This window comes from Grampus griseus (assembly GCF_964374135.1).
Source record: "Grampus griseus genome assembly, chromosome: 5".
In the NCBI taxonomy this organism is placed as follows: Eukaryota; Metazoa; Chordata; class Mammalia; order Artiodactyla; family Delphinidae; genus Grampus; species Grampus griseus.
This window is the reverse complement of record NC_138998.1, coordinates 143269230-143292411: the sequence shown is the minus strand read 5'-3', so window position 1 is coordinate 143292411 and position 23182 is coordinate 143269230. Positions and strand designations below refer to the sequence as shown.

Sequence of the window (23182 nt, the reverse complement as noted above, 5' to 3'; positions counted from 1 at the left end):
TTTTAGCTGCATTGGGTCTTCATTGCCACACACAGTGTTTCTCTAGTTGCAGTGAGCAGGGGCTAGTCTTCGTTGTGGTGCATGGGCTTCTCATTGCTGTGTTTTCTCTTGTTGTGGAGCATTGGCTCCAGGCGTGCGGTCTTCAGTAGTTGTGGCACGTGGACTCAGTAGTTGTGGCACATAGGCTCTAGAGCACAGGCTCAGTAGTTGTGGCACATGGGCTTCATTGCTCTGCAGCATGTGGGATCTTCCAGGACCAGGGCTTCAACCCATGTCCCCTGCATTGGCAGGCAGATTCTTAACACTGCGCCACCAGGTAAGCCCTCCCTTGTTATTTTTAATAAGTTTTCTTTGTCTTTAATTCTTGTCAATTTGATTACTGTGTGTCTCGGCGAGTTTCTCCTTGGGTTTATCCTGCCTGGGACTCTCTGCGCTTCCTGGACTTGAGTGGCTATTTCTTTTCCCATGTTAGGGAAGTTTTCAACTATAATCTCTTCAAATATTTTCTTGGGTCCTTTCTCTCTCTCTTCTCTTTCTGGGGCCCCTATAATGTGCATTTTGGTACATTTAATGTTGTCCCAGAGGTAGGCTGTCTTCATTTCTTTTCATTGTTTTTTCTTTATTCTGTTCTGTGGCAGTGAATTCCGCCATTCTGTCTTCCAGGTCACTTATCCGTTCTTCTGCCTCAGTTATTCTGCTATTGATTCTTTCTAGTGTATTTTTCATTTCAGTTATTGTATTACCTATATCTGTTTGTTTGTTCTTTAATTCTTCTAGGTCTTTGTTAAACATCTCTTGCATAGTCTCGATCTTTGCCTCCATTCTTTTTCCAGAGTCCTGGATCATCTTCACTATCATTATTCTGAATTTATTTTCTGGAAGGTTTCCTATCTCCACTTCATTTAATTGTTTTTCTGGGGTTTTATCTTTTTCCTTCATCTGGTACATAGCCCTCTGCCTTTTCATTTTGTCTATCTTTCTGTGAATATTTGTTTTCCCACAGGCTGCAGGATTGTAGTTCTTCTTGCTTCTGCTGTCTGCCCTCTGGTAGATGAGGCTATCTACGAGGCTTGTGCAAGCTTCCTGATGGGAGGGACTGGTGGTGGATAGAGCTGGGTGTAGCTCTGTGGACAGAGCTCAGTAAAACTTTAATCTGCTTGTCTGCTGATGGGTGGGACTGTGTTCCCTCCCTGTTGGTTGTTTGGCCTGAGATGATCAAGCTGATGGGTGGGACTAATGGAGGACTCTGGGAGGGCTCACGCCAAGGAGTACTTCCCAGAACTTCTGCTGCCAGTGTCCTTATCCCCACGGTGAGCCACAGCCACACCCTGCCTCTGCAGGACACCCTCCAACACTAGCAGGTAGGTCTGGTTCAGTCTCCTATGGGGTCACTGCTCCTTCCCCTGGGTCCTGATGCGCACACTACTTTGTGTGTGCCCTCGAAGAGTGGAGTCTCTGTTTCTCCCAGTCCTGTCAAAGTCCTGCAATCCAATCCCACTAGCCTTCAAAGTCTGATTCTCTAGGAATTCCTCCTCCCGTTGCTGGACCCCCAGGTTGGGAAGCCTGACGTGGGGCTCAGAACCTTCACTCCAGTGGGTGGACTTCTGTGATATAAGTGTTCTCCCGTTTGTGAGTCACCCACCCAGTGGTTATGGGATTTGATTCTATTGTGATTGCACCCCCTCCTACCATCTCATTGTGGCTTCTCTTTGACTTTGGATGTGGGGTGTCTTTTTTGGTGAGTTCCAGTGTCTTCCTGTTGATGATTGTTCAGCAGTTAGTTGTGATTCTGGTGCTCTCGCAAGTGGGAGTGAGCCCACGTCCTTCTACTCTGCCATCGTGAACCAATTGCTCCTCTCCCGTTTGTTTCTAATTCTGTTTATAATAGCATTTTGGTTACAGAGTCAGTTAAAAATTTTACAGTCAAATTTATTATATATATGCTTATCAACTACAGGGAAGGGGAGAAGGATCTAATTGCAGTTTCTGTTTCTCTTTTTTCACTGAGAATGCTACTAGGACCCCCCCCCCCACTATCCCCACCTGGGTGGGTGCCCTCCCGGGCCCCTCACACCATGGCCGGAGGTCCTGGCATCAGCCCCTCGCCTCTGACATCCCTGGACAGCAGCAGGCCCAGCCGTGCGAGCACAGGTCCGTCCCCGGCTGCCCGGAGGTGGGGCATGGGGCCTTGGGGGCAGGGAAGGGAGATGGGCCCTTCTGTCTGGGGAGCACAGCTACACCTTGACAGGGTGGTCCTGGGAGAATCTTACTTCCTGATGGAGGCAGCCGAGTGCAGGTGGGGTGGGGCACAGGGGCTGCCCTGGGAGGGTCAGCTGGGCCTGGTCGGAGCACCAGTCCTGGACCTGGAGGGAGTTGTCCCAGGGGTCTGGGAAGGGCCTCAGGTGCTCGGGGGCAGCCGTGATGGGGACTCACTAAGTCAGGCCCGAGTGGCCACCGTCAAGCTGTGGGACTGTGTCCTGTCGGCCCCGGAGTGGCCTCCTTGTCCTGGCAGCCTCCTTGCTGGGGCTGCAGCTCTGCTTCAACCCCGCCTGAGAGCTGATGGGGCCCTGCCCCAGCCCTGTCCTGTCCTCTCCCTGTCCGCCAGCCCTGCGCCCTGCCCAGGCCTTTCTAGGGATGGCTGGAGGCTGAGCCTGTGCCTGGGGAAGAGACGTTGGTGTAGAGGGGTCAGCGGGAGCACCTGGGGAGGTCGTGTGTGAGGGGTGATGGTGAGAGGCGTTGCGGGGGGGGAGCTGGCGAGGGGGCCTCAGTGAGGGGCGATAGTGAGAGACGTTGCCGGGGGGGAGCTGGCGAGGAGGCCTCAGTGAGGGGTGATGGTGAGAGGCGTTGCGGGGGGGGGGAGCTGGCGAGGAGGGCTCAGTGAGGGGTGTGGGTGACAGGGTGCTTGCTGCTGAGAGGGCGTTAGTGACGGGTCTTTGCTGGGGTGGTGTTAGTGGGGGGTGTTCTTGTGGGGACGCTGAGGTGACGTTTGTGAGTGCATATGTTTGAGGGTATGTTAGTGAAAGGACGTTGGTGTGGGGACTCTGCTGACGAATGTTCATGAGGGACAGTGTGAGGAGATTTGGTGGGGAGGCCTTGGTGAGGGGACATTTGTGCGAGGACACGGGTGAAGTGATAATGGTAGAGACAGTGTGAGTGTTACTGTGGGCCGTCGGTGAGGAAATGTTGAGGGAGCGTCTGTGAGGGACGCTCCTGGGGTATATTAGTGAGGTGACGTTAGAGAGGCATGCCGGTGAGGGGACATTTCTGAGGGGACACTAGGGGCAGTCAGTGTGGGGAACAAGTGAAGGGTGTTGGGGAGGAGGCTGGTGACGGGTCGATACTGAGAGACGCTGTGAAAAGTTATTGAGGGGACAGTAGTGTGGGGGGGAGATCGTAAGGGCTTGTGGGTGGGGTAACATTGGTGTGGCCGTTGCTGAGTGATGACCGGATGGTGGTGAGGGGACATTAATGTGGGACGTTGGTGTGGGGACATTAGAATGTTGACACTGGTGAGGGTCCTGGGTGAGGAGGTGTTTGTGCAGAGATGCTGTTGAGGGGATGCCGCTGAGGCGCCTTAGTGCTGGGCTGCTCGTGAGGCGATGCTGGTGAGGGATGTGCCGCTCTCAGAGGCAGGAGTGTGCCTGGCTCCTTACGGCCACTTTGAGGGCCTGCGTCTGTCCTTCCTGTGGGGGTGGAGGTGACAGGCATGACATCCACTCAGGCTAAGGGACCACCTTGAACACTGTCTCGGTCGCAGAATAGGGCGTGCTTCCTCCGTATGAGGACCCACGGCCTTGTGCACACTTTGGAGGCCTGGGGAGTCCGCTGGGCTCCCCCGAGGACTGCACGCTGGTGATGCCTGCACAGCGGCCGTCCTGGGCGGGTTCCATGGCCACTCCGCTGGCTTCCTTCCGTGGCCTTGGCCCCAGGTGAGCCCATCTGGGTTCAGCTGTGCCGAGTGTCCTTCACCCATGCCCCCTGCTCTCAGGAGACAGGATCCATGTCCGAGTGGGGCTGGGTGGCGGTGAGCAGGCAGAGTGGGGACCCAGCTAACCCCGGCTGTAGAGGGGGCCTGAGGGTGTCCCGTGTGTATGAGGGAAGGCTCTGGTAGGAAACGCAGAATCCTAACTCAGACACCACAAGTGGCAGGGAGTGTGTCTGAGCGTCCCTCCAAGGGGCGGAGGGCTGGGGACGTGGGGCCTGAGAGGGAGCTGGTGCCCTTGCCCTCCAGGGAGGTCGGGGCCCCATGGGAGAGCGCGGGGGACACCAGCGTGGCGGGCGCCCTGCGGGTCCCCAAGGTGGCCTGCGCCCGGGAAGGACCCCGCTCACCTGCTCTTCGGGGTCGTAGGCCGGAGTCACGGAGAGGGACGTCCTTTCTTCTGCAGAGGGGACCCCGTGCAGGGTCCAGCGGACAGAACTCCAGATCCGTGGAGGGAGGGGCCCCTGCCTCCCCCCCGACCCCGCCCCCGGGAAGTTCACAGGCGCCGCCCCTGCCTCCCCCCCGGCCCCGCCCCCGGGAAGTTCACAGGCGCCGCCCCTGCCTCCCCCCCCGGCCCCGCCCCCGGGAAGTTCACAGGCGCCAGCCCTGCGGCCTGAGGCCTGGGGCTGCCGGGCTCTTCTCTTTCTCGTGCAGGCGTTTCGTACTGTTCTTTGCGCGGAGGGAGGGGGGCAGAGGAAGAGAAGATACTCGGTGTGACGCCCTGCCTTTCAGCTGCAGGCCGTGTAGGCAGATGACAGGAGAGGCGGAAGTGAGTCAGTCACCCCCAAGGGGGGGTCAACAGGGTGTCATCGTGTTCTGGGCTGAACTGTGTCCCCCTCCCCCAAATTCCCATGTCGAAGTCCTAGCCCCCAGTACCTCAGAATCTGACCTTATTTGGAAATAGAGACGTTGCAACATAATCTGTAATTAGTTGAGATGAGGTCATCCTGGGGTAGAATGGGCCCTAATTCAAAATGACTGTCCAAGAGGGAAACGTGGACACAGACGGGCCGTGGAGGAGGGACAGGAACTGGCGCGCCTGGAACGGTCCCTCCCGAGAGCCGTCAGCGGGGGCGCGGCCTGGGGACACCGGGACTCTGCCGACTGCTGGCCTCCAGGCTGTTGTTGAAGCCCCCAGGTTGACATACTTTGTTAGGCCAGGCCCAGCAGACTAAACAGCCCGGGATTTAACAGGGCACTTCCCAGAGGGTGAACTTAAAAGACCTGGGCGTCTGGACAAAAAGTCACTGCGGCTGCCAGAAAGAGCCTCTCATTTCTCCCCTATCTATCTATCTATCATCTATATATCAATCAATTATCTATCTATCTACTTCTGTCTCATCTGTGTACCTGTCATCTAGCTATTATCTATATATCAATCATCTCTCATCTGTGTACCTATCTCTCTATATCTATATATCAATCTATCAGTTATCTATTTTTCTCTCTCTCTCATCTGTGTACTGTCATCTACCATCTATCTGTATCACCTCTCTTTCTATCATCTGTCATCTCTCTCTCATCTGTCTCTATCCACGAACATCCTTATGCAAACCAGCAAACATCCCTAAAGTTCTCTGGCCCCGTTTTGGGGACAGAGTGAGACTTCACTGACCAAATACTTTGTTTTCAGCCCAAAGCCAACTAGACAAAGGTGGATTCCACGGTTGAGGCCATCCAGTCGGTGCCCTTGGGAGTGGGGTGCCTGTAAGGACAGGGGGCCAGGCCCGGCACCCTCTGGGTGCACAGAGCAATCCAGGGGACCCCGGGGTATGATCAGTCCTGGGGCTTCTGTGAACGGTCTCAGCATCCCCACTGACACAGACACTTGGAAGCTGGGGAGCAAGCGGGGTTCAAAGCCTTTATTGGACTGGGGTGTGTGCACACAGGGAGGTGCAGGGCCTGCTGTCACAGCTCAGTCTGATGGGCGAGGTGACGCCCAGAGACCTGGGAGCGGGGCCCGAGGGCTGGCAGAGAGCCTCTGGAGGGCACTCGCGGGAGGACAAGTCTGGGAATGAGGCTGGGCTGAGGGAGGCCAGCCCCAGACGTGCTCCCCGTGAAGCCTCTGGGGTCCTGGGAAGGCACAGAGGGCAGGACAAGGGTGGATGGTGAGGAGGGACAGTGCGCTCAGGGTGTCCAGGGCTGCGGGGTCCCCGGTAGGAGCTGGGGTGGGCGGGGGTCCTCCGCTCCTGACTTTACACCCACACGTGGAGAGACTGAGCCGTCAGTGCGCTGGACCTCTCAGGTGGGGTCTGAGTAGCACCACGGACAGGAGGACAGCACCCGTGGGGCAGGGGTCGCGGGGCTGGTGGTGGGGGCGGGCAGGGGGCGCTAGCAGATCCAGCGGATGAACCTGTCGAAGAAGCCAGGCTGGGCCAGGCTGTCGTAGTCCTTCTCGCGGAAGACGGCGGCCGGGTCACCCAGGCTGATCTTGGAGAGCACGTCCGCGTCCACGTCGCTGCCCACGGCCACCACGGTGGGCACCACGTTCTGCTTGCGCATGGAGTGCACCGCCTCCTCCAGGCTGTCGTTGCCCGTGACGCCGTCCGTGAGGAACACGAAGTTCAGCTCGGCGTGGCGGCGCGCCCCGGCCTGCGCGCCGTGCACCACCTGGTTGATGGCGTGCACGATGCCCGTGCCCACGTGCGAGAAGGAGTTGAGGTAGCGCGCGCTCGCCAGCGCCTCCTGGATGACGGTCAGGTTGGAGGTCAGCGGGAAGGCCACCTGCTGCTCGCGTGGGCCTCCAAACTGCAGCAGCGCCACGCGCGCATTGAGCGGGTCGTCGTCCCTGCGCGCCAGGGTCAGCCGCCGGGACACCTCCTCCACGAAGCGCCGCGCCTTGTGGAAGTTCTGCTCGCCCAGTCGCTCGGAGCCGTCCAGCAGGAAGACGATGTCCACAGGCCGCTGGGTGCACTGGGCCACGTACAGCTCTGGGGGCGAGACGGGGTGGTGCGCGGGCGACCTGGGTGAGGCCCCGCTGCCCCGCCCCAGCCGCGCCCCCCGGGCCACGCCCGCCCCGGCCACGCCCTGCGCCCGCCTCTCGGCGCATACCGCACCCACAGGAGCCACTCAGACCGCTGGAACTTCACCCAAGGTCACCGGAGGTCGGGAGCCCTCCACAGCACCCAGGACGTGGGTCCAGGCTCCCACCCTGTCTCCCTGGGACCGACACCGTCTCTCCTGGTTGTGCTCCCACCAGGAAATGTCCCCAAACCTGAGGCTGCGGGGTCCCTTTCCACTCTCCCAGCACCATTCCTGCCCAGCGACCTCCTTCAGGCCTCGCGGGCAGGCAGGCAGGGATCATCAGTAAAGCCCCTTCTTTTGGCCCAAGAACTGGATGCGCCCAAAGGACCACAGGGCATGGGTAGTAGGGGTGGGGGAGAGAGGTGTCATCACACCTGTGATCGTGTACAAAGACCTCATGGAGATCCCCAGATGCGAGGACCCACCTCTGGAGGCTGGGCCGTATTTCTCCCAGCCCTGGGAGCATCAGGGAGAGAAGGGGCCTGTGTCCCCTCGACTGGCTCAGGCTTTGGTGGGCAGTGGGCACAGGTGTGGCAGCCCGGGTGACTCCCCGTTTACCTGAGACCCTTGCCTCTTCCGGGCAGTCACCAGCCCAGGACATACTGGACAGTGTGAGGGCAAGGCTGCCACCAGGGCTGAGGCTGGGCCTCTGAGGGACGTGGGCGCCTCTGCACAGCCTGAAAACCCGCTCCGCGCACGGGACCACAGGCTGGGTCTCCGTCCAGGAACGCGCAGCCAAGCCCCTCCCGAGATCTCAGCTCTAACGGCCGACGGGGCTCGGCAGCGGCGGGGCTGGTCCTCCCTCGTGGGTCCAGCTCTCAGCCCCATGGGCACCCTCCTGACCTGGGCAGGAGAGGACTCCGCTCACAGCCCAGGCGTGCTGACCCAGGGCCGGGAGCACAGGGATCCCATCGGAAGGAGGTCCTGACCTGTGGCACCAACCACGAGGGGCTCAGGATCCCGCGTGGGCCCCGCAGGCACCAGGTGCCCCCCTGCATGGGCAATCCCCGAGGTCCAGGCGAGCAAGCAGTTCGCCCCAGCAGGTCGCTGACCACAGCACACATTCACACTCCTGGTTTTTCAGCTTTTATAGAACGTATGAGATGCACTCACAGCACCTGAAGGACACTCTTGGGTGTGTCACCTGCAGTACTGGGCTACCCGCGGAGGAGCGAGTGTTTCCGGCAGATTTTTTTTTTAAAGGAGCTTATTTATACGGCAGTGCAGATGAAGAGCAGCTTTGGCTTAAACCCCCAGAGCTGGAGCTGGAGCTGGAGCTGCCCAGCGAATTCCCTGTGTGCCCCTGGGCCTCTAAGTAAGTCCCTGTGGTCAGAGTCAGAAACGCGGGGACTGCTGGTTTGGGGGGGTTCTTGATATATCAACCAGGGGGGCGAGAGAAGCGCACAAGGGGTGACCTGGGCACAGAGGCCAGAGGTGAATCCGGGAGTTGGGGCCGTTTATGAGGCTCTGGTCTTCCCTCTTTCTTTTCGGCTAAATAACGGCCCCGAAGAGATGCCTACGTCCTAATCCTGGAGCCTGTGACTATGACCTTACATGGCAAAAGGGCTTTGCAGACGGAATTCAACTAATAATTCCCGTGAAATGGGGAGACCCTCCTGGATTATCCAGCCCTAAATGCCACACAAGTGTCCCTGTAGGAGGGAGGCCGGGGCAGGGCGGGGCGGGGGGGAAGGGGAGAGGCCAGGTGTCCACAGAGCAGAGACGGGAGCTGGAGAGGCAGGAAGGGCCTCCCTTAGAGGCCCAGAGGGCGCGCGGCCCTGGGACACCTTGCTTTTGGACTTCCGGCCTCCAGACCAAGAGAACAGCTTCCTGCTGTCTTCAGCCCCGCAGTGTAAGGTAGGCAGCCCCTGGGAGCTCCTGCAGCTGGGGGGCCGCACCCTGTGGGCTCAGCAGAGCGCCAGCACGGTCTCGGGGTCCCCCACGATGTCCCTGTGCACCAGCTTAAAGGCGTCAATGAACAGGTCCATCCAGTCCTGCCGTTCGCCTCCTGTGGCGAACTTGGCCCGCTCCGCGGTGTAGACCAGCACAGCCACCAGCCTGGAGTAGGCGGCTGGGTCCTGTGTGAGCTCCGTGGCGTTTAGCAACTTTTGGATCAGGGGGATGGTCCTGGGGAAGGAGGCATCCGGGCCCTCTTCCGTGCGGAGGAAGGTGACCGGGGGCTCGCCGCCAGGCCGCGGTCCATCTGCGGGGGATTCCAGAGAAGCTTTTCAGGGACTTGGTCGGCGTGATCGGGGCTCCAGCTGCCTCTCTCCTCGGAGACGAGGAGGGACCAAGAGGCCAGCGAGGGGGTCGGACGAGGAGCCGGGGAGGCTGCAGCTCCCCCGTGGTCAGCACGGGGTGCCAAGGCGAAGCAAATGGGGCTTTGGGGAGCCCGGAGGAGACGGGGAGCAGAAGCTCGAGAACTGCAAGACTCTTGGCACAGACGGCTGCTGAGGCTAACCGGGTTCTGGCGGCCCTGCCCTGGGACGACCCCAGCCCCTTAAAATACTCAGTACTACTGGGACAACTTCCTGCCTGTTCCAGCCCGGCCTGTGATAGGCACCTGGGCTCCCAGAGCCCCTCTCAGGGTGGTTTCTCTAGCCGGCGTGTGATTACAAATCCTCCGCCCTTCACCTTCAGATGTAAACCTCCCTGCCCTGCGCTGTTGCCCTGAGGACCAGAGAGCAAACGCTCAGGGAGCCCCACGCTCTCCCCTTCCCGTCCCATCCCGTCCTGGGGGAGGTCAGGGCCTACCCTCCGGGCCCCTCGCTCCAGGCGCAACACGGCCTCCTGTCCGCAGGGTGCCTCGGACACGTCCAGTTAGCTCGCCCGGGTGGCCCGGCCTCACGGCCCCAGCCCTGCCCTGCGCCCTTCCTTTGGGGCGCCCAGCCTTCCGGAGCCTCCTGCCTTGGCGTGGGGGGCAGGGCTCGGGTCTCCCTGGCTCTCCCCCTCCCGCAGCAGCTGTCGCGGAAGAAGACCGGCCTTGGCCGCCTTTGCCTGGCGTCCGCCTTTGTTGCTCTTTGCCAGCCTCGTGGTTCTGCCCCAGTTGAGCTGCCCCCCTGCCCTGGTCCAAGCCCAGGATGTGGCTGAGCCTCTGGGTGGAAGGGGCCATTTGGCCCAGTAGGTCAGGGCTGTGCCAGGGCAGGCCGCGTCCACCCAGCGCCCCATCTGCGCAGCCCTCAGCGAGCGCGCCAGGGTCCACTCGTGTCAAGAAGGCCATTTGTAAACGCATATTCTGTCGTTACAGCTCCTTCCTTCCCTTCTGGGCACAATGTCTAATTTACTGGGAAATTTCAAATCGCTTTAAAGGAGAAGGAGATTGTGCGTTTAGCAGAGGGGGGACTTAGGAGAACAGGGGAGGGGTCCCTAAGGGGGCTGTTCCCTTTCACTGTCAGGTCCTGGAGGCTCAGGGGAAGCGAGATCACCAGCATTACTCTAGCATCAAAACCAAAGACATCACAAGAAAGGGCACGACAGCCCAAGATCTCTCACAAACACAGATGCAAAAATCCTCAACAGAATATTAGCAATCAACTCTAACAATATATATGTATTATACGTCATGACCAAGTGGGATCTATCCCAAGTCTGGAAGGCTGGTTCAGCGCTCAAAACTCAATGGACATAATCCATCACATCAGCAAAGCTAAAGAGGAAAAACCAACTGATCGTGTCAACAGGTGCAGAAAAAGCCTCTGACAAGATCCCACACTCGTTCACGACAGACTCTCAGTACCTAGGAATGGGGGACCCTCAGCTTGATAAGGAACATCTACAGAGACCCTCAGCGGACTCCCCCATGGCGAGAAATTCACAGCGTCCCCAGCAAAATCACCGCGGGGCCCTGGCACCAGGGGCTGGGTCAGGTTTCTGCCCTCGAGGGGCCAAGCTGACCACGGCATCCACACCCTGGGAGGAGTCAGGCACCCTGAGGGCAGGGGCACAGACCAGGGGTTAGTTGGGTCTCTGCGTGGACCCAACCCCCTTTAGCCCCCGGGGGAGACTGGGGTTGGCGCTATTGGGCCAGCCTCTGGGGTTTGGGGTGGCTCTGGGTGCCACACACAACCGTCTTCAGCTGACTCTGGGGCCCCCAAGCCCAGGCCGTCTCTGGGATGACCCCACAGCTTGCCAACGGCCATGGCATAGTCATTGGTACAATCTTGGCGAGCACTTCCTTGGAAGTTCTCTGTCAGAATAAGTGTGTGGACCCCCGTCCCCAACTCAACACGGTCCCTTACCTCAGGCGGCCTTGGCGCCTTTGAACCTGCCCGGGGCCCCCTGACGCCTGGGAGGAGCCTGCCGGAACACTGACCTTGTGGCAGACATGGATGTGGACGCAGGCCCCAAGGTTCCCATCGGTGTTGGACCTGCCAACAGTCCAGCCCGACTACCCTGCCCCCCGCCTGCTGCGGAGGACCCACCACCCAGAGCCGGCCCTGGGGGCCCCTCCGAGGCAGCAGCAGGATGCCCAGAGGAGCTGGTCGATGCATCCTGCCCCTTCCCCGCCCCGAGGGACCCCAGCCCCCAGCCTCCCACTCTAGTGCAACCACATAGGGCTCGAGGCACGGTCCCCTAAACACATCTGCTCTGGAGGGAAGAGCAAACCCCAGCCGCCAGGCAGCAGCTCAGGGCGTCAGGGCAGAGGCCCGCTCTGCAGCTGCCCCGGTGGCTCTGGATGTGTTCGCCTCCCTGAGGGTTTAAGACCAGCCATTTCACTTACTGGATCCAGGGCTTCCGCCTGCAGGAGCCGGGCGGCCCTGGGGTGTCTGTGCCTCTGGGCACCTCAGCCCAAGAGGCCGTGAATCTGTGTTCGAGACCAGCGGCCCGAGAGCTTAGCGCACCCCCTCCCCACATGCGCCAGGTGGGTGGGGTGGCCGAGCGACTCCAGACGTCAACTGCACCCTGAGGCCCCTCCTCAGAAGTGCCGGGGTCCCGGAGACCAGGCCACCGCGGGTCTGGAATCCGAGGCTTCTCACTGGGGCGGCTGCAGTGGCAATTCCTAGGGTCCCTGCACAACCCTCCCCCTGGCCCTGGCTGCTGGCTTTCCTGGGGGGCCAGCGGTGCCCGCGTTACCTGTTTGGCAGGGAAGTTCCGGGCACACGATCTGGGGGTCTAGGAGAGAGGAAAAGAGGTGGGGGTCCCGGTGGCTCCCTCGGAGGCCTGCGGAGACCTGGCCCCTCCCCGGCCACACGCCCCTCCCCTCCTCTCCTCCGGACTCACCCGGGCACAGCACGTCCTCCATGTCGTCGATGAACTTCTCGGCCACCAGGTCGGAGAAAAGCGTCATGTTGCGCACCTGCTGCGGCTTGTCGCAGGCGATGGAGTATAGGTTCTCGCTCTCGTGCTTCTCGTGGAACATGTCCCCGATGCCGATGGCCGTCACCGTCACGTCGTGGTTGCACAGCGCCCGCAGGTTGAGGTCGTCGTCGCGGGGGTCGTGGCGGCCATCTGTGATGACCACCGCGAACACGCGGGTCTTCTGGCGCCGGCTCTCCTTGATGAGCTGGTTGTAGGCGAACTTGAGGGCTGAGGGCGTCCAGGTGCCGCCCGCGATCCACTCAAGGTTCTTGACGGCCTCCTTGAAGCTGGACAGTGAGTCGATGCGCTCGTCGTCCAGCTGGATGGCCTCGAAGGTGCCTTCGTGGCTGTACTGCACGACGCCCACGCGGGTCCCTGCGGGCGGGCGCGGGCGTGACGGCGGCCCTCGGCAGAGCTAGGACCCCTCCGAGACCCCTCCCGTGGATTTCTACCCGGACCTCAGGCGTCCTGCGGCCCCTCTGCTCGAGAATGCGGCCTGGTGCCCCCTGCCCCGCCGGACCGCCCCCCCAACTGCGGTGCCGCTGACCCGTCTCCGACTTGGGGTCCTTGGCGATGGCCCCCAGCCTGTTGACCACGTTGATGACGAAGTTCTTCTCCAGGGTGAAGTTGGTGTAGCCGATGCTCTCGGAGCTGTCGATGACGAACACCACGTCCAGAGCGCCACAGCGCTTCTCACAGTCTGCGGGGGGGCGGGCGGGGCGGGGTGAGCGGGGGCGTGGCTAGAGGAGGGCGCGGCGAGCAGGCAGGGAGGGGTGAGCGTTCGGGGCGGGGTGAGCGGGGGGCGTGACGAGCGGAGGGCGTGGCGAGCAGGCGGGGAGGGGCGGGCGGGTGACAACGCTGACCCCCGGCCCAGGGAGACAGCCTGAGACCCCAGGGGCGTGCAGCCAGGTGCACCGTGGGAAACACTGAACGTGAGCGGGAGGGGAGGACTCGGACAGATGACCCTGACCCCGGGACAAGAGCCCCCAAGGACACAAGTGTCCCAGTCCAGCCGCGTGGGGGCCGCGACTCACCACAGCACCCGCACGTCTCCCTCACGTAGGTCATGACGTCGCACTCCTGTGACACAGCGGGGTCAGCCCCCAGCCCAGAGCGCAAACCCTGGGGAGGGGCTGGAAGCGCTTCTGCAGGAAGCCTGTGGTCCCTGCCCACCCCCTGCTCTGACCTCACCCCTGCTGACCTGCCCTTCAGATTTTTAGGAGGGAGAAGGACCCTGAGTCCCACCCCGACTGAAACCTACCGTGAGGCCGGGGTCTCCTGGGGGGCCAGGCTCTCCCTGGAAGGAGGAAGGATATCAGTGAGAGGTGACACCTGTCATGGCCGAGGCTGGGAGGGCTCGACTTATTCTCACGTGGCCACTCCAGGACCCCTGCATGGTTCGGGGTGCCCGATGGCCTGGATGGCCCAGGGACCGTGGCCCGAGGGCCAAAGGGATGGGCGACTGACCTACCTCGGGTCCTGGCGCTCCTCTCTGCCCCCGCGGGCCTGGCTCACCAGGGGGACCAGGATCTGCCTGAGAAGGAAAAGGGCAGGTGGGCTCCAGCAGTACCTTGGGTGGTCCCCCCACGCGGCCCTGCCCCGGGCAACCGTCAACAGGGCGCAGAGGTACTCACAGGCTCGCCCTTCTGGCCTTTCCTCCCGGGTTTTCCTTTGGACCCAAAGTCACCTCTGCCCCCCTGTGACACAGGACACCCGTGTTAACAACGCAGAGAGCTCGGCAGCTGGCACTGCTCCCCTGCTGTCCCCCAGCCCTCCAGGGATCTGCCCAAGAGGGACACGCCTTTTCAGGAGGAACCTGTACTCAGCAGTGCGGGGCTGTCAGATGCAGCCCCACAGGGCGGCATTTCAGGGCGCGGCCCGCTCCCACCAGCAGAGCTCAGCACGGAGGCCGGCTGCACAGACCACCCCGCGGTACGTACCTCGGGGCCGCGGGGGCCAGGCTCGCCCTTCTCTCCCTGGGAAGCAAACACAGGGGTCACTCAGCACTGGGCTGAGGGGTGATGGCCATGCAGCCCCCTCCCTTCCCTGACGGGTGGGCTTGGGCATCGAAATCTGTACAGAGCCACAGAGGCTATGGGAGAACATTTGATTCCCGGGGGACCTGGCTCTGCTCTTGACGGTCACCCCCTGCCCCCAACCCCAGCCTCACCCTGGGCCCGGCGGGGGGCCCTGGCAGGAAGTAGCAGGAACCTTCCAGTCAATGGAAGGCCCTCCCGACAGTGCCCACCCCCTTCCCCAGTCCCTGCCCCCCCCCCAGGACTTACAGGTGCTCCTCGGGGTCCCGGGTAGCTGAAGCCAGGCCTGCCGGGGTCTCCCTAGGGGACACGGGAGGCCAGTCAGGGCAGGGCCAGTGGAAAAGGTGGAGACTGAGTCAGTCGGCCTGGACTGGGGGTGGGTGGGCAGGGCCCGCCTTGGGAGGACACGCCACCCCTGAGGGTGAGAACACGGGCTGGGATGGGAGGTTGCTGCCCAGGCCCCTGATATCCTCCCTCACCAAGGCATGCTCCCGGCAGCCTTACTCAGGAGCCCTGGCCCAACCTGCCTGCCGGGTGGGGAGGGGGCATACCTTGGGGCCAGGCTGTCCCGAGTCTCCGCGGGGGCCAGCATCCCCAGGGTCTCCCCGAGATCCCTGAGGGCAGAAAGGAAGCAGGGAGTCGGCACAGACGGGGCTGACCTCATCCAGCTCTGACCCCCAGGCAGCATCGCTGCCCTGCAGGGCTGGCCGTCCTGAGGGTCTCTCCTCTCTGCGTGCTACGTCCCGGCTCCCCCGGCACACCCCCCGCCTGGTAAAGCCTGACCCCTCAGGGCAGGATGGCGGAGTGAGGTGCGTGGGGGCCCTTGGCTCCCTGTCCCGCTGCCCAGGTTTACTGTGCGGACAGTATCCTGCCTGCCCGAGGACAGGAGGACGCAAAGCCATGGGCCCTCCCAGGCATCCTGCTACTGACCTGCTTCCCGGGCTCTCCAACAGTCCCTTGGGGACCTCTGGGTCCAGGTAAACCTCGGTCTCCCTGGAGAGAAAAGAGACAAGGGCACTTCAGAGACGCTGTTGTCACTCACTGTGGACTTCGGCAAGGGCAGGGGGCCCTGCTGCCCTCCAAAAGGTCCTTAGCCCTGACCCCAGTGGCCCCAGGCAGGGTCTGCAGGGTGGAGGGCAGGAGAGGGGCAGGGGGCCCTGGCGGTGCCACCCCAGGAGGGTATGTGGCCTTTGTGGCTGCCCACCCGCTGCCCCACTTGCCTTGGCTCCTTTGTTGCCAACCTCTCCAGCCAGGCCCCGGGGCCCCTCAGGGCCAGGGTCCCCCTGTGGGAAGAGAGGCCAGGTTAGTCTGGGGGAGGTGAGGAGAGGGCATCATGAGCTCCCCGGGGATGAGGCCCCAGATGGTGGAGGGTGGTGCTGGAACAGCAGGCCTACCCGCTTGGCCTCATGCAGCAGGGCAGGGGTCACCAGTCCCAGAGAAGGGAGCCCCTCCTGTGAGACCTTCCCCCACATCTCACAGGCAAATGGCTGCCCTTGGATTTCACCACAAAGACAAAGACCTCCTGCGCCAGCTACAGGAGCACATGTGTGCGGGGCGGGGGGGGGATGCTGGGGGGTGGAGCAGTGCACAGCCTGCACAGCTGTGCATGGCGTGCGTGGAACCGTCCTTGCCCAGGCCTCTGATCAGGGAGTAACTACTGCTCTCCCAGACCCTGCAGGGAGTGCACCCTGACGGCCAGGCCCCGGGGGTTGCCTTTGTTCTCCTAGGTGGACCGTGGAGGGGGTGTTGGTCATCCCTCGTCACAGGGGCTCCACTGGCACCACGGTGAGACTCCGGTGTAGACACAGACACGGCAGACAGCGCCCGAGACTCCCCCGTGCGGACACTCACCTTCTCGCCCTTGGGGCCATCGCTGCCTGGGCTGCCCTTGATTCCAGGGTCTCCCCTGCGCCCCTGCAGAGAACAGGCACGTGGGAGTGTGGGGTTCCAGGGTGGGAGCCCCACTGGAACCCGACACTCTGTTCTCCCCACAAGGACTCTGGCTGTGGGGTCTGGGGGCCCCTCCAGAGGGCCTCAGCCTAGACCCTGTCCTCTGCTGGGTCGGTTTGGTCCCAGACAAGGATTTAAGAAATGACGGGGGCTGGTGAGCTTGTAAGTCCGGGAGTTCAGGTGACGTGACTGGGACCGAGCTTTGACCAGCTCTTCGCGAAGTCCCTCTGTTCCCTCCGGATCGGGATGCGTCCCCTCTGGGGGTCAGCCCTGGGACTGGGCTCCACCCACCCCGTGGCGAGACCCTCAGGGACGGCTGGGTGCGGTTGCCGTGTGGACCTGCAGAGTGTGTGCTTGGGTCTAGGTTGAGCCCTCGGGGGGTCCTGCCAGCGGGGCAGGTGGGGCCCCGGGGCCACTTAATGGGCACCGCGTCCGGCAGGGGCGTGCCTGGGCCCCGCAAGCCACTCCTCAGCGGCCCTCCGTGGCGGCTGCCATGCGGGGGCCAGGAGGCTCAGCTGGAGAGGCTGGAGGACGCTGGGCCCAGAGGCCCAGAGCAGCGCGCGCTGAGGCAGCCCTGAGGGAGGGTGCGGCAGGCCGGCCGGGGTGCCCAGGGCCTGTGCGCGGGTGAACTCACGGGCTCGCCTTTGGGGCCTCGGGGCCCAGGCCCACCCTTGGCTCCTTTCAGACCGGGACTTCCTGGGGCTCCGGTGTTGCCTTGGTAGCCCTGTGGGGAAGAGACAGCTCAGCTACGGCCGTGACCTGCCCAGGCGGGCGGACACCTGTGGGCAGGGCCCAGCCCGTGCGGACGCATGCCCGCCGTCCCCGGTGGGGCCGTGTTTCCCTCGCGGTGCGGTGCGCCGTCACCTGGCAGCAGGGACAGACAAGCTGGGGGCGCTCAGGGCCCAGGGCTGGCCTGCCTGCCCACCCCCCGCCATGGGGCACCACGGGAGTGCAGCCGGAGCCCGCCGGGAACACTTGCCTTGCTTCCTTTTGCCCCGTTTTCCCCCGGGGGCCCTCTGCGTCCCGGGCGGCCAGGGTCCCCCTGGAAAGGTTTGGAGAAATCAGCCTCATGCTCTTCAGATGCCAGCAGTGGGGCAGGACCCCGGCGGGGCTGGGGGCACGCGCTTCCCCTCCCGTGTCTGTGGAGCAGGTCCCCGTGTGGGCACCCACGGCCCCCTGCCTGGTTTGCAGGGCCAGGGCCTCTCTGCTGGGCGTCTCGGCCCAGTGCTACGGGCAGGGAGAAGGCCCCCAGGAGGCTGGCGACCCCCTCTGCTCTGGCCGGCCCGCCACCTTGGCCAGGCCGCCTACCTTGGAGCCTTGATCTCCCGGCTCCCCAGGGCTGCCGGCTTCCCCCACGTAACCATCTGGGCCCTGCAAGAAGGGAGAGGCTTGTGCTGGGGCTCTGGCCGGGAGCTGCGCTTGCATCTTCCCTGTGGGGTCAGGGCCAGCTGACCAGGGGCAGGGTGACCAGCACCCCATCGTTGGACTGGCTGCCGGGACCCCCGGCCTGGGTGGGCAGACTGGACAAGCCGCTGGCCCGGGAGCCCCTCGGGACTCTGGAAGCAGCCACCCTCCACCTGACCCGGGAGCCCCTGAGGCCATTCGTCATGTTGTGACCCCAACCCCGGCTGAACCCTGGCGGGGTTCCGGGACAGGCGAGGCAGGGGCTGGAGGGAGGAGCCCAGCTACTGGCTTCCCGCTGCAGCTTGCAGGGCTGGTGGCTGCCCTCCCCACCCCCGCCTGGCGCCCAGCATCTCTCAGGGCCAGGGGCTCGACGCAAAGCCTCGACGCTGTGCTCACCCGATCCCCGGCGTCTCCCTTGCAGCCAGGAGGTCCGATGCGCCCCAACTTGCCCTGAAGGAGAAGAGGGGAGCAGAAAGTGCGTCAGGGCCAGGATTCGGAGGACACAAGCCCCGATGACAGAGGTCAGTGGTGCCGGGTCTGTGTGCACCGGGCACCCCACTGTGGACGTGTGCGTCAGTGGCTGTCAGGGTGGCGGTCCAGAGTCTCCGGGGTTGCAGCCGGGAGCATGAGTGCCTGTGGTACCCTCCAGGAGTGTGCATGTGTGCGTGCATGCATGGTGCGTGCTCACCTGTGACATTTGTGTGTGTGCTGTTTGTGTGCACCTGTGCACGTGTGTGAACCACCAGTCAGGCCAGACGTGGGGTCTGCAGGCCAGGCAGGGAGATTCCTGCAAGGCCGGCCCTGCTTTTCAGGAGCAAATGTCCACTTCCGCTCTTGCAAGGTTCCCGTGTGTCCTGTGTCCACTGGGTAGATGCAACCACGGGCCACCCAAGCCACAGGTTGCGCGCAGTGGCCAGAGATGCCCAGAGGCCTGGCCCCTGGAAAGACCTGGGAGTCTCGAGGGCGTGGTTGTCATTTCGCGGGCACCCTTGCTCCGCCCAGGGACGCAGCCCCAGCGCACTCTACCTTCTGTCCATCCGTCCCGTTCTTGCCCGCCAGGCCGGGGGCGCCCTGGAGGAGAGGGAGGAGGGACTCTGTTAGCCCCGATGCTCCTTCCTTCTGAGCAGTGGGGAGGTAGGCGCCCTGCCCCCGCCCGCCTGTCCACTCACCTTTCGCCCTTCGGCTCCCAACTCGCCCTGCACAGGAGGAAATGAGGCTAGTTAGCGCTGCTGACACATCACAGATGCCACTGCATTAGGCCCAAGTCTACCCTTGGACAAAACACGAGGCCAGAGCGGCCCCAGAAGGCTACTACCAGCACGACACCGGGTCCCATGCCCCAGCACGGACCCCCGGCTCGCTGCCGGACACTGCTGCCAGGGTTGGGGCCATGTGAGGTCTGGCCGCCCAGAGTCCACTCTCACCTTCTCTCCTTTGAAACCAGGAACACCCTGAGGTCGGAAGGAAAGAAAAGCAGCGTTACCAGTGTGTGTGTGCTGGGACCCAGCAGGCCTGGGGGAGGAAGGAGGGACGGGGAGGTGGGGGGATGGGGGTGGGGTGGTGGTCGTCAGGCTCGGGTGCAGAGGCGCCACCAGGGACGTCGCTGGAAATGCAGAAGCGCCTCCCTTCCTTGGGGCAGGGGTGGGAGCGGTGGGCCACGCCAGGCACATCCTGACCCCAGCGGCCGGCCCCGCCTGGAGCCAGGGAGCCCTTGGCTTGTCCCCACGTGTCCCGCCCCCTGGGCAGGGTCCGCAGCAACTTGCCTTGGGTCCTGGGAATCCAATGGGGCCTTCGATGCCTGGATCTCCCTGTGGAAGAGCAAAGGGCCGTGGATGTAACCTCAGCCGTGGGGAGCGGGGGCCGCCGGGACGGGGTGTGGAGGGTACTCACCTGTCGCCCCTTCTGTCCAGGCTCTCCGGGCTCACCCATGTTGCCCTTGGCGCCCTGAAAGCAGATGAAAGAAAAAGGAATAAATCAAGGTGGGGAGGCAGCAGATGCATCTGGCCAGCGGCCTGGCAGACAAGCAGACACCCCTCTCCCGAATTTAGAAAGAAGCCACTTGGTAATAACTTTCCCTGTAACGGTGTTTCAAACGCTCTGTCTCATGTCCTCAGAGGTCTCTTTCCCTCTCCTGCCTTTACACTGTTTGACGTGAATCACTGGTGTTTCTGATTCCCTGGCAGTAATTGTGGAAGGATTTCACCTGCTACACCTCTGTTGTCACGAAAATGCAGGGCCAACCTAACCTTAAAACCTACGCATGTACCAAATGGCAGGCCTGGGCGCCCTGTGTGAGTTAGCGCCGCATGACCAAGAGCGACGGGGTCCATGTTTCCTTGTGTACTTGAGCATGCTTGTTTACTTTACAGGAGTCTTTTATGGGCAAATCTTAATTAAAAAGTATTCCTCCTTTTCTCAAAATGCCATATAAAAGGCAGCTGATAAAAACTGAATTTTAGTTCTGCCAGGGTGAGAAGTGGTGAGTCCATCCGAGGTGCAGTGGCCCTAAATCTGGAGTTCAAGACAGGTCGGGGGCTTTCCTGGGAAACAGACCCCTCGGGTCGTCTGGGCATCTTACCTTCTGTCCGCGGTAGCCCTTGGGGCCGGGGGGCCCGGGGATCTCCAGACAGCTCACCTTGTAGCACTGAAACAGGAAGCAAGGGGCAGCGCGTGAGGCTAGCACCGCAAGTCCCAGGAGGGAGGAAGGGGGTGCAGCCTGTGGCCCACTGGACACTGGGCCACGCTGAGCTGGGGGCTGCATGATGGAACAGACCTGGGAGGTACCCAGGAGGCCCCTGTGCCCACCAGGGGCGGGTTCAGGGGTCCACACCAGTGCTCTAGTCAAGTTTTGGAAATCAAGGCTGCATTAAGCAATGACCAACAGTAGAAAGTATTAAATCGCTGCTGGCCAGTCCCCCCTGTGCTTGCATACTAAATCGCTGTGGTATTGAGCAGCTGCTCCAGGAAAGGGTGCGCTTGTAGCATCCTGGGCTGTGAGCTGGTGCTGGGGAAGCTCAGGCTTCAGGTCCTGTGCTGCAGGTCCCGTGCTGGGCACACAGCTGGCCACCTGCCTTCTCTTGGTCTCCCTCGGGTGGATGGAGCCCGTCAGCCCAGAGGGCAACCCTCAACCTCACCCTCATCTTTCGGCTGTGTAGACCCTAACGCTGACCTCCTGCGTTTAAACAGCCTGGTTTTGGCCAGGATCCCTTTGTCCAGACTCGAGTCTCAGGCCCCACGTGGAGCTGAGGGGTCTTGCTCCCTGGCCGGGCCCCCTCATTGTCCTAGACCTCGGGAGCCCCAGGGAGTGGGGCGCGGGTGATCGTCTCTGCTGGGTCAGAGGCCCCAGGCAGCTCCCGGCAGGGCCGGCAGGGATGGAAACGCGCTCACCTCTCCGTAGGCTTCATGTTTCTGCGGAAAAGACCCAGAGAGAAACCCTGGTTAGCGGGGAGCTGGAGACATGGTCAGCTCCGACTCTGGGCAGGGACGCAGAACACCGGAATAGACAGGACCCTGCCCGGGGCCCACCCTCTTCAGCCACCTCACTCAGAGGGGGTAAACTGAGGCCCGGAGCGGCGGACTGCCCCCTGCCACGCGGGTGAGCGGATCCCAAGGCTCTGGGCCCCACGCTACGTCCCTGCTGCTGGCGGGTGGGCGTAGCCTCCCCGGCCCAGCGACTCACCATGACCTTGATGATGCGGTTGATGGTGTCCTCGTCGATCTCGGTGGAGTCGGGCCGCATGGTGGCGTAGTTGTTCCGGTAGAGCTCGTGCGGCGTGTTGGCGATGTCCCGCAGGCCCTGCTCGTTCAGCTTCAGGTTGGGCGGCACCGCGAAGAGCCGGATGCCCTCCTCGCGGGCCCGCTCCGCCTGCAGCTTGATGCCCCCGCACGGGCTGCCCGTGACGTGGCCGTCGGTGATGATCACCGCGAAGTTGACCACCCCCTTGCCCACGTGCCGCCGGACCTCCTGGGTCATGTTAGCCAGCATGCAGTCGGTGAAGGTGCCGCGGCGGAAGGAGCTGATGCCCTGCAGGCTCTTGGTGAAGGAGGCCCGGTCGCTGCCGGGCGGGCTGAACACCTCCACCAGGTCGGAGAAGTGCAGGCCGCCGTAGCGCCAGCTCAGGGCCACCTGGTCCAGGTAGAGCTCGTCCTGCAGCTGGCTGATGAACTGCAGCACGAACTGCTGCATGTGGTAGAGCAGGCTGTCGGTGGGGGACTGCATGGTGATGCTCTCCGACGTGTCCAGCACGAAGTACACGTGGATCGGGCAGTCGGCCTTCTCTGGGGACGCACACGAGTCACCGCGGCGCCGGGGGCCCTTGCGCGGGCTGGGGCCGGGCTCAGCCCGCCCCGCCCCCGCCCCCCGGCCCCGCCCAGGCCTCGCCCGGCCTCGCCGCACCCACCCCGGTGGTACCTGGGCAGCTGTTCCTCTCGGAGGTGCTGGGGCTGATGACCTCCTGCTGCTGAGCGTGGACGGCCCCCAGGAGGCCCCAGAGCAGGAGGGCGGAGCAGGGGCCTGGGAGCATCTTGGCAGCGCGCGTGCGCCCCGACATCCTGCAGCAAGGGAGGGCGGCGCTGCAGACGGTGCCCCGCGCGCACAGCACGGTCCGAGCCCTACTCCCCAGACGGTGGGGGCGGCACACACGCGGCCGGCCAGCAGCTGGGCTCAGGGGGCTCCTATCCCCCTGCCCTGGATGGGCCACAAGCATTGACTGGGAGCAGAGACGGCAAGCTTTGGGCTCCGCTCCGGGTGGGACGCTCGCCACTCCTCCCTGCCCTGCAGACCCTGGGTGCGCTGGGCAGACAGGTGCGTCCTGGGAACTGAAAAGCCAGTGACTGGCATCAGTGAGGACAGAGGGGGTCCTGCGGTGGGCAGGGCAGAGGGGTCGCTGGGGGCGACTGGGAGGAGGGGCACCCGGGGAGGGGAGAAAGGCCCAGGCTGGGCCGGGGTGCGCCTTGGTACTGGACGCCATGCTGACTGGGGGGAGGGGACGGCCTGGGGAGTGGAACGTGGGCGCTGACAAGGACAGGCCTGGAGAGCTGGCAGGCAGTGGCCTCCGGGTCCTGCTTTGTTGAGGGACGTGGGACATTTGCACAGGGTGCAGGGGACCCTTCTCCAGAGAGGTCACTGCGCCCTGGAATGTCTCTGCGGGGCCTGAGGTGGTCCTGATGCTGTGGCCTCTGCAGCCGAGCGCACCCTCTGCCGGACAAATGCAGTGAGAGGACCTCGAGGTGCGGCGGGGTGGGCTGGCTGGGCTCTGGGGACACGGTGTGAGGGGAAGGGGAACACTTCGTGGGAAGGCGAGGAAGGGGCTTGTCACCCTGCTGTTCCAGTGGGGACCCTGCAAACTGGGTCACTTGGCGCCCCTGGAACAGAGGGTGAACCTGGTGAAGATGCAGCCCTGCTGGGGACTTGGGCTCTGCTGGCAGCCTGGGCCCCCGCATGGCTGGGTGCGAGAGGAGGCACCTGGAGGGCTCTGGAGGGAAGCAGAGG

The 23182-nt window shown here is 63.0% G+C and overlaps 1 protein-coding gene and 1 long non-coding RNA gene across 2 annotated transcripts in view; one reads left to right on the top strand and one right to left on the bottom strand.

The window, feature by feature from the left end:
* Positions 1-1330: 1330 nt before the first annotated feature.
* On the top strand, positions 1331-16189 carry LOC309822484. Its single transcript, XR_014296742.1, has 4 exons — positions 1331-1361; positions 14010-14233; positions 15185-15314; positions 16065-16189. It is a non-coding gene; the product is annotated as an uncharacterized lncRNA (long non-coding RNA).
* COL6A2 (collagen type VI alpha 2 chain) overlaps positions 5827-23182 on the bottom strand; it is a 37343-nt gene continuing 19987 nt past the window's right edge. Inside the window, exons 2-28 of the mRNA XM_082654328.1 lie at positions 22103-22242; positions 21371-21969; positions 21079-21099; positions 20270-20335; positions 19582-19635; positions 19455-19499; positions 19116-19142; positions 18861-18887; positions 18718-18762; positions 18088-18141; positions 17596-17658; positions 17267-17329; positions 16922-17011; positions 16189-16251; positions 15554-15620; positions 15268-15326; positions 14889-14951; positions 14587-14637; positions 14242-14277; positions 13936-13998; positions 13773-13835; positions 13563-13598; positions 13336-13381; positions 12849-13001; positions 12224-12676; positions 12077-12115; positions 5827-6909 (exon numbers count right to left, since the gene is read on the bottom strand). Coding sequence (XP_082510454.1) covers positions 6311-6909; positions 12077-12115; positions 12224-12676; positions 12849-13001; positions 13336-13381; positions 13563-13598; positions 13773-13835; positions 13936-13998; positions 14242-14277; positions 14587-14637; positions 14889-14951; positions 15268-15326; positions 15554-15620; positions 16189-16251; positions 16922-17011; positions 17267-17329; positions 17596-17658; positions 18088-18141; positions 18718-18762; positions 18861-18887; positions 19116-19142; positions 19455-19499; positions 19582-19635; positions 20270-20335; positions 21079-21099; positions 21371-21969; positions 22103-22241 — 3084 coding nt within the window. The 5' untranslated portion in view covers position 22242 and the 3' untranslated portion in view covers positions 5827-6310. The remainder of the gene's footprint in view (positions 6910-12076; positions 12116-12223; positions 12677-12848; positions 13002-13335; positions 13382-13562; positions 13599-13772; positions 13836-13935; positions 13999-14241; positions 14278-14586; positions 14638-14888; positions 14952-15267; positions 15327-15553; positions 15621-16188; positions 16252-16921; positions 17012-17266; positions 17330-17595; positions 17659-18087; positions 18142-18717; positions 18763-18860; positions 18888-19115; positions 19143-19454; positions 19500-19581; positions 19636-20269; positions 20336-21078; positions 21100-21370; positions 21970-22102; positions 22243-23182) is intronic.